The sequence below is a fragment of the Phoxinus phoxinus genome (genome assembly GCF_949152265.1).
Source record: "Phoxinus phoxinus genome assembly, chromosome: 2".
NCBI classification, from domain to species: Eukaryota; Metazoa; Chordata; class Actinopteri; order Cypriniformes; family Leuciscidae; genus Phoxinus; species Phoxinus phoxinus.
The window spans coordinates 40,058,280-40,071,035 of NC_136877.1; the positions used below are offsets into that span (position 1 = coordinate 40,058,280).

Here is a 12,756-nt window from a genome sequence, read left to right on the forward strand (position 1 = left end):
GCTCCTCATCACAACTGGTAATTACAATGAATGAATTACATTTCAAATGAAAAAATTAATAAATAGAAAAAGTGTGAAATAGAAAATATGTATTAATATATTAGCCTATCTAAGGATACAAATTACATGAAAATATGAATGCCAGTTCTATATTTGTATGTGCTTTGCTCTAATCAATGTGTTTTTTTTGTGGTTTTTTTGCATTAGTGAATTTTGTTTTCAGCATTGGTTTTGTATAGCCTACATTTTCTTTACAATATATTTACAGTTGCACTTTTTAGAAGTACAATTAATTTACGTAATATATGACAATGCCAAAGAAGTCTGAACAGATAGTTTTAGAAGTCTAAACTTGCATTTCTAGAGGTGGCTATCCTGTCAACACACTAAACAGAATTCATACATTTGGGTAAAGAATAAAAAAAGATTATCACTATACAGAACAGATTAGGCTAATCGCCTGATCACGATAATGTTGTTGTGAGTTTTAGACTACACTTTGTTTTTAATTTCGATGCGGTATCTTCCGCTAGGGGGTGAAATCAGCCCTACAATTTACATGACAGTAGCCTACGTTTGGAGAAGTGAAACTATAGCTACTCAGACAAACGAGGACATATTTCTTCGATTTTTCAGAAGGCTAAAGTTTATTCAGAGGTATGTGATGAAATCGATTTAAAGTGATTTAATGTTAATTAATGCTTTAATTTACAATACAATGTATTACGACATTGTACAGTGGCGTAGGCTAGATATTTACCTGCATTTGGTTTTTTCAGATTTGTATACGTGCGAACCTATGCGAACTCAGGTGCGAACTCAAACCAGTAGCCAAAGCGATGATTTTTCACAGATTCCTTCCAGATATATTTTTAATGCAACAAAACGAAACCTGGAGTATGTTGGTATTCTATTAATCAGCTGTAATTCAAGGCTCAGAGTTCGGAAACTTCTTCTGTAGTTGCACACGCAGCTTATATACATCCAATACTTTTTATGGCACAGTTGGCAAATTCAAACAAATCGGTTTGGTTTTTACCGAGAACAAAATGAAAGAAAATAGTCGACTGATACCTGTAACTATTTATTTACTATTTTTATGCTTAATTGGCGCAGTTTGAAGTGCAGTCATCTTACGGTTTGTTTAGGCCTATTTAACCTATTCATTTCTTGTTTATTTCGGTGACGGTCTAAATCTATTTTAAATCGATTTCGATTTGTCTGTTTATATATTATTACTTGTTGATGTGTCATTTGGCTGTGTCATTGTAAAAGAGATCTAACTTCTTCAATCGTTCCAGGAAGGCCTGGTGACATCCATTATGGGATAACGTGAATTTTTGCTGTAACCCGGTTGTTAAAGCTGGTGGATTGTTGCCCGATAAGAAATGGCAGAACACTTAACACCACCAAATTGCAGACATAATAGAAGAGAAAGTATCGATTTGCCTCCATGTAAGTCTTCCTGGTCTGAACATACATTATGCAATCACTCAGTAATGAAATGGTGGGTGTTTGAATGCACAGTACTGTAGGCCTACTGAATTACTAATATGTTAAGTATTACTTTGTGTTTTGTTGACTATTTTAATAAATGTTAGGATTATAAACATTATTATTTCATTCAAGTAATTTCCCCATTTTTCCAGTTCTCTGCAGCGGGTGTCTTCTGACAGAGGAGCGTCAGTGTCCAGTGTGTCTGGATGTGCTCAATGATCCAGTCACCACTCCATGTGGACACAACTTCTGCAAGACCTGTCTGAAAGAATGCTGGGACAACAGTCAGGATTACAAATGCCCATATTGTAAAGAAACATTCAACAAAAGACCTGATCTAAAGAACAACACAGGTCTTAGAGAAATTGTGCAACTCTTTGAGAAAAACACAACAGGTAGGGGTATATTTTAAAGCTAAAATCTTTTATTAGAAAGCATGTTTCATAAATGTGCACACAATTTCATTTGCACAACACTTATATTGTACAAAATATTTACTAAATTCAGAACAGATGGTGTGCACTTCAAAAGTGAGGACTTCCTGAAGTTAATACATTTCTTCTGCTTTCAGCCCAGTTATGCGCCAGTGGTCTGTTATCTGAAGAGCTTCAGTGCTCCATCTGTCTGGATATATTCAATGATCCAGTCACTACTTCATGTGGACACAACTTCTGCAAGACCTGCCTTGAGAAGTGCTGGGACAACAGTCAGGTCTGCACCTGCCCATATTGTAAAGAAACATTCAACAAATGTCCTGATCTAAAATGCAACACAGCTCTTAGAGAGATTGTGCGACTCTTCGAGAAAAACACAGGTATAGGCCTACTTGTTTTTCCAATGCATTTTCATAATATGACATTTTATCTAGCAACATGCTTAGTTTCACGAGTAACAAAAGTAAAGTATATGTGATATTTTTCTGTCCATGAGATGTGTCTATTTATTAAGCCTTTCAAATTACGTTTTGTATTTTTTTTAAAGGTTACAAGAGGGAACCGATAATGACAGAATATTCACAACCTTTAAAAACAGACGTCCAAGAAGAGACTCTGTACAAACCTTCAAGTGAGTATAGCAGGATTTTCTACCCCCTCATAAATATATATTTTAAATATAATACAAAGATGCTAATATTTAGCATAAATAATATATATTGTTATTTTCAATACATATTTGAACAATTATGGATACATTTACATCTCTTTTTTTTTTTTTTTTGATTGAACTGTAAACTTTTTGTTTACTTTATATAAAGTTGTTTTTGTCTTTAAGTTCACATATTTTGAGGTAGTTTTTGAAATGAATGTGAAGTATTTTATTTTTGTTTTGTTTTTCAGAAATGGCTTTCTCAAGCAGTGCCCTGGATGAAAACCTCCAGTGCTTAATTTGTCTGGAGCTGTCCACTGATCCTGTGAAAACACCATGTGGACACATCTTCTGCAAGGCCTGTCTGAAGGAATGCTGGGAAAGCAGTCATGACAACAGATGTCCATGCTGTAAAGAAAATTTCAACAATAGAGCAGATCTTAGAGATTTTGAGCAGCTAGGGTCTCAATCTGAAATCCTGATGTGTCCGAGCTTTTACTGTGAGCCTAAAGTGGAGCCTCATGGGAGAGTCCTAAAGAGAAAGCAGGTCGTGATGAATGACCTTGTGGTGAATATTAATCCTAAAATAATCCAGCAACATCACCGACCTCTGGAGTTGTTCTGTAGAGATGATCATACGTCGGTGTGTCTGTCCTGTAATGAGGAAGACCACAAGACTCACAACACTGTTCCTGTTGAAGATGAGAGTGAACAGAAAAAGGTAATGAAAAGTTATCTTTTATTCAGATCAACAGCAAAAGCTTATTATAAATCTTAAAGGAGAACTCCGGTCAATTTTAACATTGAGCTCAATTTTTAGTAAATTTGGAGTGCTGTCAATACAGAGAACAACGACAAAAATCGGTGTTGCCTACACCGTGTTACCCCTCTTTTTAAAATTTGCACCCTATTGACTTGAATGGGGCAAGTTTTAAACCTGCTTTTATCCTCTTAACATCCTTGATGTGTCATTACAAGTGCCCAGCCATGTTGAGTGATTCCTTCAGAGTGAACACGATGAATCTGACTGCAGTAGATGTGAAAGATATTAATAAAAATTATGTTAATTCAACAAGCGCACATACCTGTATTTACTTCCTGTTTTCGGTCGAAGTCCACAGTAGTCGATTGTCGAGTTCACGTGCGTGATTCATCGTGTTCACTCTGAAGGAATCACTCAACATGGCTGGGCACTTGTAATGACACATCAAGGATGTTAAGAGGCTAAAAGCAGGTTTAAAACTTGCCCCATTCAAGTCAATAGGGTGCAAATTTTAAAAAGAGGATAACACTGTGTAGGCAACACCGATTTTTGACGTTGTTCTCTGTATTGACAGCACTCCAAATTTACTAAAAATTGAGCTCAATGTTAAAATTGACCGGAGTTCTCCTTTAAAGCATACTGGATGACGTATCGCATATGTCTTTTCTCTCTCATCACAGGCAAAGAAGATGATGATGATGATGATGCGCAAGCTTGTGCAGGACACAATGAAGAAAAATGAAGAAGTCAAATGCTCTAAAATGAAAATGAGCAAAGTGAGTCTTACAACATATTATTAATTATAAAACAACTGTTATCCGTCCATTTCCCAAACCAATTATGCTATGTAGGGTTGCAGATTATATTATATTGATGCATGTGTTTGATCTTATTACATTTTAATTAGAAAAATAAAGAGAAAAAGGAAGCCGACAACACTGAGCTCTGCACTGATCTGAATTACTCCGCTGAGAGATGTCAGGTACTGAGATAATGTACATGTTTTCTTACAGCAACAAGTCATCGCTGATGTAAACAACACATTTTAATACATTTATCTGATATCACTGTTGATACCAGTTTACTTGATATCTATATATGTTCTAAATATTATGTTTGTTACTCATCTGATCTTTCACAGATGACACTTCCTGAGCACTGGGCGAAGACCAGGATGAAATTGTTTTTGCTGCCGCAATCCTTTCATCCTCTTGGATTTACAGGATGTACCCTTTACAAAAAAGGATAAAAGCACTGCTTTGCAAGTTCTTTCAAACTTAAAGAAAAAATCATTAATCTTTCTTTTCAACCAGTAATCTCAACAATATATATATATATATATATATAAGTATAATCACAGAAGTAAAGTTTAGTAGCTGTAACTAGTATCATAATCCTAACAGGGTTCCCGCGAATCCTTAAAAAGTCTAAAACTTTTTTTTTATTTAAGGCCTTAAAAAGTCTTCTTTTTTACTTACGAGAGGTCTTAAATTTTAGATGACGCTGGCTAAAACGCTTTGGTGGACACGCGGCCTAATAAAAAACAAAAAAAACAACTATCTCATTACCATACACATTTCTTTATTATTCTTTTTTTGTGGATTTGCTTGTTCACGTGACAATTCTTATCATTTACGGCAGCATATTACGTCAGTCTCCTGCACGCGAAAGGAGGAGGGAAGGAGAAGAAAATGTGTTAATGTCAGTTCAATTGTAAGTTCATTCTTTATGTGCGTAGGGGTGTGCCGCGTGCGATATGTATAATTGTCTATGATGATATTGGGATTATTGTTTTAATGATGTGCAAGTCATTGTAAGCTGACATCGCATTTGACACTCGTGCACAATGCCCCATCACTTGCTTCTTTCCTGAATGAATCAGCCGTTTGAATAAATCGGTTGAATGAATTACTCCCTCAACTCAGTGACTTGCTGCCACCTACTGGCGGTTTTAGTTTCATATTTAAAGTACCCTTTAAATAAAAATGTTAAATTCAAAATCATTTCATATTTAAATATTAAATAAATAAAAAAACAATCTCATAGCTTTATTTATGAAATTGTTAATATACTGTGTTATTATTCTAATATAATTTAATGTGAATGTTCGAATTTGACATAAAAGGTGATGCATACGTCTAATAAGTTTAGAAAAAAATGCCCATAGAAATCAATTTGAGGTGGCAAATATTGCCTCTTAATAAAAATGTTAATTTCTGTCACTGCTGTGAACTGACCGCCGCATAGAATATGAATAATATGAATATCTTCGAGAGTCTGCTGTCAACAACAGGCCTAAACCAGCTGTGCTACCAGCACAACACACTTAGCAAAATATCATCTAATTATTATCAACAAACCTTTGAAAAAAAATTATATCTACCGTATATTTTTTGTCAATATTGCACACCCCCCTGCCTAAAGATGAAAAAAAAAATTCCATCTTATATAATTTTCTTGTATTCCATCTAAATATGCATAAACTATTTTGCTAAACATCTGTATGTTATCTGAAAGCACTGGCTTTGTGACATTTTTCAGGCATTGCTTTTTGTTTGTGGAATAAATAATATATTATTATGGAATACATTTTTCCAAATAATGGTCGAAGCAAGCGGACAGAAGGAATGTTTGAGAAACTGGTTTGGAAATTTTTTAAAAATTTGCTCAGATGGTTTTTTTAACATCACTTTTTGAATTTAGCTTTTTTTATTTTGCTCTCTATTTACTTAATATTGTAACTGCATAATTTAGATTTTTGATCATTTGATACTATTGTAATCTTGTTGACTAAATAAATTCAGAGAAACATGTTACTGTTTAGTGATTTTTTGTAAGTGTACACCTAAAAAAAATCTTACAAGACTAAGAATAATAATGACACATACATTGATTTCTACTGAATAGACATGTAGTAAAGCTACCTTAATCCAGAAAACATTGTACATTTTAATTAAATAAAGCACCTTTCCCTGAGGTAAGGAAAGTTTGACCATTTTAAAATCCACTTATCACATCACAACTCCATCTTTGCCATAAATATTTTATTATTATATGAATTACAAAACAGGTTTATGTAAGTTAATTATCTGCATAAAAGGTTTTAATACATTTAAGAAACATTTAAAGCCTTACTGTAAAGCAAGAGATTTAACCATATATAAATGTTTCAGTTTTATGTTTTCTGAACTCCTGTTGCTGCCGTTAAAAACACGGTTTAGTCTCCATTGTTGGTTTATTGTCCATTGTTTGGTTCTACCATCAGTTCCTTCTGATGTATTGTGTGAGAGGAAACTGTGACCTGTATGGAGGCTCATTGGCAGCATGTACTCTAACCCTGGCGGATGAACACTTCCTGTAGATGAGCACTGCAGCAGACAGAGAGAAAGCAGCCATGATGCTCAGCACTGCTGCCATGATGATCTCTGGCTTTGACACTGTGACTGAGGAGAGGGGCACGAGGTTGGGATGAGGAGTGGCGTCTTTCTCCTTCACGTCATGATCACTACGATACAGAACAGATATATTACTCCTAGAGAGACTCAACTGACATAGAATTACAATACATTGTATTTTGAATTATGCAACTGGTGGCATACTGTGATGAAGGTAAATCACATTAGAAAATAATTGAAGATTTAGAGATTAGACTAACCTCTCAATGGATGCGCTAATGTTAAGAAGGTTATCTGTCTTTTGCCTTGATGTAGGAGGAGCTAAATCAGAATATTTACATAATCTGTTGTCTGGGCAGAAAATGAATCCCTGATAACCAGACACCTATCAAATTTAGAGACAGAAAGCTATAACAAATAGTCCAGTGATGTGAAACAAGTGTTAAATGATTCAGTCATTATAGTTAACCTGCAGGATTCAAATTAGTTTTACTTAATGTATTCAGAGATAACCAATGAGTTTCTCACAAACCTCAACACTCTTGCCTGCTGGACAATCCGACCAATCAGAATCCTTTACTTGAATTTGATATTTGTTTCTTCCAGTGCATCTGTGTCTGTAACAGTGACCTGCCACTAATGCACGGGATGAAGATGAATGATTCTGGGGAAAAAGATTTAAAAGTTAAAACAGCCTTTACCAGTGGGTCTAAATATCTGAAAACTGTACCTTTGTCATATTTAAATATGTTTGTACATAAATGTGAGAACACGTGGTACCGGTCTGGTGAGGTTGGATATGAAACAGCGGCTGTCTGAGCCGTATATCTCTCCACTTCCTTCCTTCATTCCACTCCTCTCATTCTCCTCGTTCCAGCATTCACTCTGATGAAGAAAAGTGGCATTATACAGTGATAATCATGTGGGAAGTTTTGTTAAGGTGACAACAAAGTGAGGGACCGGTGAAAAAGAAAAAGAACTCTTAACAAAAGACTCACAGCATTTGCCAGGAGTTTGAAAATGTGGCAGCCATCCAGGTACGGATCAGTGAGACACTCCCCCTTGTGGAAGTGAAGGTAATGACAACCCAATGCACTGGGAGGAAGACAGTGGACAGTTTATGTATCACATTTAATACTCTTCAACAAACAACTTTAGAAAAGCCTTTTAAAAACCTTTTCACTTTTTAACAAGCCCACCATTCAAACATGAAAAATATAGTTTCCTTTAAATCAGTGTCAAAATACCTGTGATTATTCAGAGGCTTTATTTGTTTGATTACCTGTCTGTGCAAAAGAAAGTTGAAGGATTGTGACAGGTAGAGAGGGACCCGAACTGACTGCCTTCACCTAAAACACACACAGAAACACACAGCAAGAGTGGTAAAACAGTGAACAGGCAAGTCTGAGGTTTGACTCCAGCCTAGACAAGTGCATGATGTGTCTCTTTATGTATGTAAACCACCAAACTAGTTCAACAGCGGATGTCTTACCCTCTCCCCACACCAGGCTCTGAGCTCGGCTAAAGTTCACTGAATACCAGCCTGTATCCTGGAGGGCAGCGAGTGTGATGGGATCGATGCGAATCAGAGACGGCTCCACCAGTAAAGCTGCCATGATGGAGCCCTGAAGCACACGGGCCTCCCAGTGTGATGAGAGACCGTCTGAACCAACATCCTGAGAGGAAGAGACAGAGGGAGAGATTGAGTGCATCATCTGTGTTTTACATTAGGCAGCAGCTATTTACATTAAGAGAGGTAGATGTTATTTACTTAGTGCAAACAGTAGATACTATTCAAAGTGTAAATAGCCAACCAGTTTGTCAATTTGCACTCAGTAAAAACAAACAGACACTGTCTTTACATTGACATTACATCATTTTGTTTGTGTGTACTTCATTTTCAGTACCCTCAAATTTAACAAAGTTTCTAGGTTAACGTTTGAAGTCACTAACAAAAATGTAACCAAATAACTGTGTATCAAATCACCAAATGTAATGTATTACTATCATGTTTTTTTGGAAATGGAAACATAACACTTCTATTGTTTTAGGACAATACTGTACCATTACTACAACATCTTTGTAGTGACATATTTTTTTAATACTTTGTAGTGCCATGTATATGCCATGATTTATACTATTATTAAACATTTTGGGGTCTGTATAATTTGTTAATGTTTTTGATGCTCGCCAAGGCTGCATTTATTTGAACAAAATATAGTAAGAACAGTAATATTGTGAAATATATTTAAAATAATTGTTTTCTATTTCAATATATTTTAAATTGATCTTTCAGCAGTCATTTATGCAAGCTTGTTTTCGCCACAAAATAAAAAATACAAAAAGGTCATTGCGATCTCACAATTGCGAGATGTAAACTCAGAATTGCGAGATATTAATTCGCAATTCTGAGAAATAAAGTCACAATTGCCAGAAAAGTCAGAGCTGCGAGATATAAACTCGCAATTGCAAGTCAGAATTTCGATTATATACCTTGCAGTTCAGCCTTTTTCTCAGAATTGTGAGATTTAAACTCACAATTGCGAATTTATATCTTGCAATTCTGAGGGGGGGAAAAAATCACAATTATTTTATTTTTTAGTCAGTGATGTGGACGCTTCCACAGCCATTACTCCAGTCTTCAGTGTCACATGACTCTTCAGAAATCATTCTAATAAGCTAATTTGGTGCTCAAGAAACATTTATTAGTTTTTATCAATGTTGTCTTTTTAATCAATAGTTATGCTGTGATTAATAGAAAGCTCAAAACAACTATTTATTTGAAATATATATATATTTTTTGTAACAATGTAAAAGTATGTGCTGCCACTTTTGATGAATTTAATGCATCTTTACTAAATTATTAATTCATCTTAAAATGACTGACCTCAAACTTTTGAATGTATGTGGTAATTGTTGAGTGCTATGGTGCATTGTTTTGTACGTGGTGAGTACCTTGTTCTCTAATGGAGCTCCAAGATCAGCGTGGGTAGAGTTGAGATGTGTCTGCATTGCTCTGATCACAGTAGGAGAATAGAGTCTAACCTGCCCCGTCTCATCTGTGCTGATCACCTGACCATAAGGCCAGCAGTCTACACCAGCTTCATAATACACACAATGACAAAAATTACCAGCAACTGCACAACAGTGCTACACTGAACACCATAACTCTAAAAGATATTTATTCAGTTAAATAAAGAAAATGTAGAAAAATGTTTCCGAGACCCAGAAAAAGAAAGAATTTATTTATTTATTTAAAGATAATTGCTACTTTTTACCTAAATTTTTTTACTTTTCCCCTCAGAATTGCCAGATATAAATTTGCAATTCTGACTTAATAACTCGCAATTCTGACTTCTTTTCTCAGAATTGTGAGATACAGGCCTAAGTTTACAATTGTAAGTTATAAAGTTATAACTAAGTTAACGTTTTTTCAGAATTGCGAATTCATATCTCACAATTCTGACTTTATAACTCGCAGTTGTGAGGTTTTTATCACGCAATTGTGATAAAATTGCGCGAATGTAAATTGTGAAATAAAAAGTCACAATTACCTATTTTTTATTCTGTGGCGGAAACAAGCTTCCATAGTTACCCTGAGAGGAGAGAGAACAATCCTTCCATCGGCTGAAGAGCTCTTTGCTGAAGCCCAACACGTGGAAAAGCTCATGGATCACAGTCTGTACCAAAACAAAGATTACAAATAATGAATGTTGTACTCTCAAAGTTAACAGCAGTTCACCTTCTCTTCTCAAACACAAACTCACTGTCACCTGCACATAGCGCTCATGTGTGTATCTTTCCATACTGAGCGGCTCTCTACAGATGACCATAGTCCCAGCCAGAGGACGCCCCTCTGAATCTGCCTGACAGTGAGCAGCATATGCCAGTATACTAGACTGAGACAGGCATGTAAAAATGTTACAGACACTATATGACAACCTGCATGAATCTCAGTAGAGTCATAGTGTCTACCTCTGCTCTGCATTTATCTGTGCTGTGAGTGAACACATAGAGCAGGAAGTCCGTGTCAGGAACTCCCGCCCCCTCTGGCCTCAGCACTGTCGGGACTGGATGCTCAGGATGTGGATAAACAGCACAGCCATTGAGGTGCTCATCTGGGATCTGCAAGCAGGCAAGACTGAGTATTAAGTGCAATATTTTGAGTAGTAGTTGTATGAAACGAGACTCACATTCACGCAGAAGCAGCTCTCGAATCTGTAGTTCTCTTTGGCTCTGCCACATCTGAGGAGAATGACACTGGTTGACTTAGTAAAGGTGAAAAGTCAATTGAGCAAGTGCTTCCACAAACACTACTAGCAAAGAAAAAAACAATGACAGAGCAGTTCAGTAAGAGAGTCAGAGAAGAAGAGTAAACCGTGTGTCTGTATGTTATTCTTTTCGGTACTATACGGTTATCCGGACCAAACGATGGCCTACCCCTAACCCCGCCCCTAAACCTACCCGTCACTGGGGTTAAGACCAATCATACGATGGCCTACCCCTAACCCCGCCCCAAAACCTACCCGTCACTGGGGTTAAGACCAATCAGGGATGACTATACGGACTATATAGGACTAAAAGACACACGTGTGGTCCGTATAACCGTATAGTTCCTTCTTTTCTTTTACTTTGTGATATGGACCTAAGGATCTGAAATAATGAAATAACGAAAGATTGAATGAATGAATGAATGAATGAATGAATGAATGTAAAACATACTTCATGTGGTTAACAGTGCTACTGTTTCTCCAGATGAATTTGCAGTATTTGTTTATGTCTCTGTTCAGCAACAGACTATCTGGAACTCGTCTCACTATGAACAAACAAAAATGTTGCTAAAGAGGACTCAACATGGGGACAGGAGAGCCGTCAGTCAATAAATGTGAAAAAGTAACTAGCGTTACTTAGTTAGGCTATTTGAAAAAGTAACTTAGATATTTTGTTGTAAGTTGAAAAAGTAATGCGTTACTTTGCTAGTTACTTGAAAAGTAATCTGATTACGTAACTCAAGTTATTTGTAATGAGCCCACAACACTGCTCACCTGACAGTAAACTGGAAACTTCGCTCACAGCCTCATCGACTGCGGTCATTAGTCTCTCTCTCTCCCGGTCTGAGAGGGTGGGGCTTTCTGAGGGGATCCAGACCTTGATCCTGATTGGTTGTGGAACTGCCATGGATTCAACATGTTTCTCTGCTCTTTTAGGTCTCTGGGGTGCTAGATTCTCCTCTGATGCAGTGAAAGGTGCTGTTTCACTCAAGGGCCAATGAGCAGAGGCGTATTGACCAGTGGGCGGGGACACAACTTTGATTGTTCTCTGAACTTGGTCAAAGATGCACTTCCCCCAAGTACATGGAAACCATGGCAAAAGTAATATACCAATACAAATACAAGGGGCAAAATGCATTATCTAGTACTTTATCATAAAAGATAAAGAAAAAGCACAATTATTTAAAAAAGGCAAAATTACAAATGTTTTATGGGCAATAAGAATATTTACACAAATTATCTTCAGAAAGTAATTTACTCTACCGTACCTTTAAAAAAAATTGGCGTCTGTAAGATTTTGAATGGTTTCTGAACGAAGTCTCTTATGATCACCAAGGCTGCATTTATATTTGATCAAAAATACAATACAATTTAAATATTACAATTAAAATAACTAATTTCTATTTTCATACATTTTAAAATGTAATTTATTCCTGTGATGGCAAAGCGGGCAAAGCTGAATTTTCAGCAGCCATTACTCGTCTTCAGTGCCACGTGATCCTGTTGAAAAGTTTTGCCGTTTAATATTTGTGTGGAAACATGACTTTTTGATTAAAAGACAAGAATAGCATTTATAAGATTTTTTTTTAATTATTACTGACCCCAAATGTTTAACATTAAAATAAATAAAAACGTTTTCATTCACACAGAAAAAATATTTAATTAATAGATTTCTTACCAGCATATCAGTCCTTTAGCTTGTATTTGGAGATGGCGCACTAGGAAACTTGCATTTGGAGATGGC

The 12,756-nt window shown here is 36.1% G+C and overlaps 2 protein-coding genes across 2 annotated transcripts; one reads left to right on the top strand and one right to left on the bottom strand.

The window, feature by feature from the left end:
- Positions 1-518: 518 nt before the first annotated feature.
- LOC306992228 (uncharacterized protein) lies at positions 519-6,159 on the top strand. Its single transcript, XM_079600883.1, has 9 exons — positions 519-657; positions 1,302-1,455; positions 1,650-1,892; positions 2,069-2,311; positions 2,479-2,562; positions 2,835-3,304; positions 4,027-4,122; positions 4,254-4,328; positions 4,488-6,159. The coding sequence occupies exons 2-9, from the start codon at positions 1,389-1,391 to the stop codon at positions 4,593-4,595; spliced, it is 1,386 nt and encodes a 461-aa protein (XP_079457009.1). The 5' UTR covers positions 519-657; positions 1,302-1,388; the 3' UTR covers positions 4,596-6,159.
- A 144-nt stretch (positions 6,160-6,303) lies between these two features.
- On the bottom strand, positions 6,304-11,905 carry cirop (ciliated left-right organizer metallopeptidase). The gene is made up of 14 exons (XM_079600872.1): positions 11,787-11,905; positions 11,464-11,557; positions 10,935-10,986; positions 10,717-10,866; positions 10,515-10,640; positions 10,337-10,421; positions 9,697-9,842; positions 8,234-8,417; positions 8,024-8,090; positions 7,740-7,836; positions 7,522-7,626; positions 7,274-7,405; positions 7,002-7,126; positions 6,304-6,851 (listed from the first exon to the last, which is right to left on the bottom strand). Exons 1-14 carry the CDS (start codon positions 11,833-11,835, stop codon positions 6,608-6,610), a joined length of 1,656 nt encoding a protein of 551 aa, XP_079456998.1. The 5' UTR covers positions 11,836-11,905; the 3' UTR covers positions 6,304-6,607.
- Between the last annotated feature and the right edge of the window lie 851 nt (positions 11,906-12,756).

Excerpts from the sequence above, each read along its gene's own strand:
- LOC306992228 (XM_079600883.1), top strand. The coding sequence starts at position 1,389 with ATGGCAGAACACTTAACACCACCAAATTGCAGACATAATAGAAGAGAA. Across the intron at positions 1,893-2,068 it reads CTTTGAGAAAAACACAACAG|CCCAGTTATGCGCCAGTGGT; the intron begins GTAGGGGTATAT and ends TTCTGCTTTCAG. Across the intron at positions 4,123-4,253 it reads CTAAAATGAAAATGAGCAAA|AAAAATAAAGAGAAAAAGGA; the intron begins GTGAGTCTTACA and ends CATTTTAATTAG.
- cirop (XM_079600872.1), bottom strand. The coding sequence starts at position 11,835 with ATGACCGCAGTCGATGAGGCTGTGAGCGAAGTTTCCAGTTTACTGTCA. Across the intron at positions 10,987-11,463 it reads AGCACTGTTAACCACATGAA|ATGTGGCAGAGCCAAAGAGA; the intron begins GTATGTTTTACA and ends CATTCTCCTCAG. Across the intron at positions 7,627-7,739 it reads TCAAACTCCTGGCAAATGCT|AGTGAATGCTGGAACGAGGA; the intron begins GTGAGTCTTTTG and ends TTTCTTCATCAG.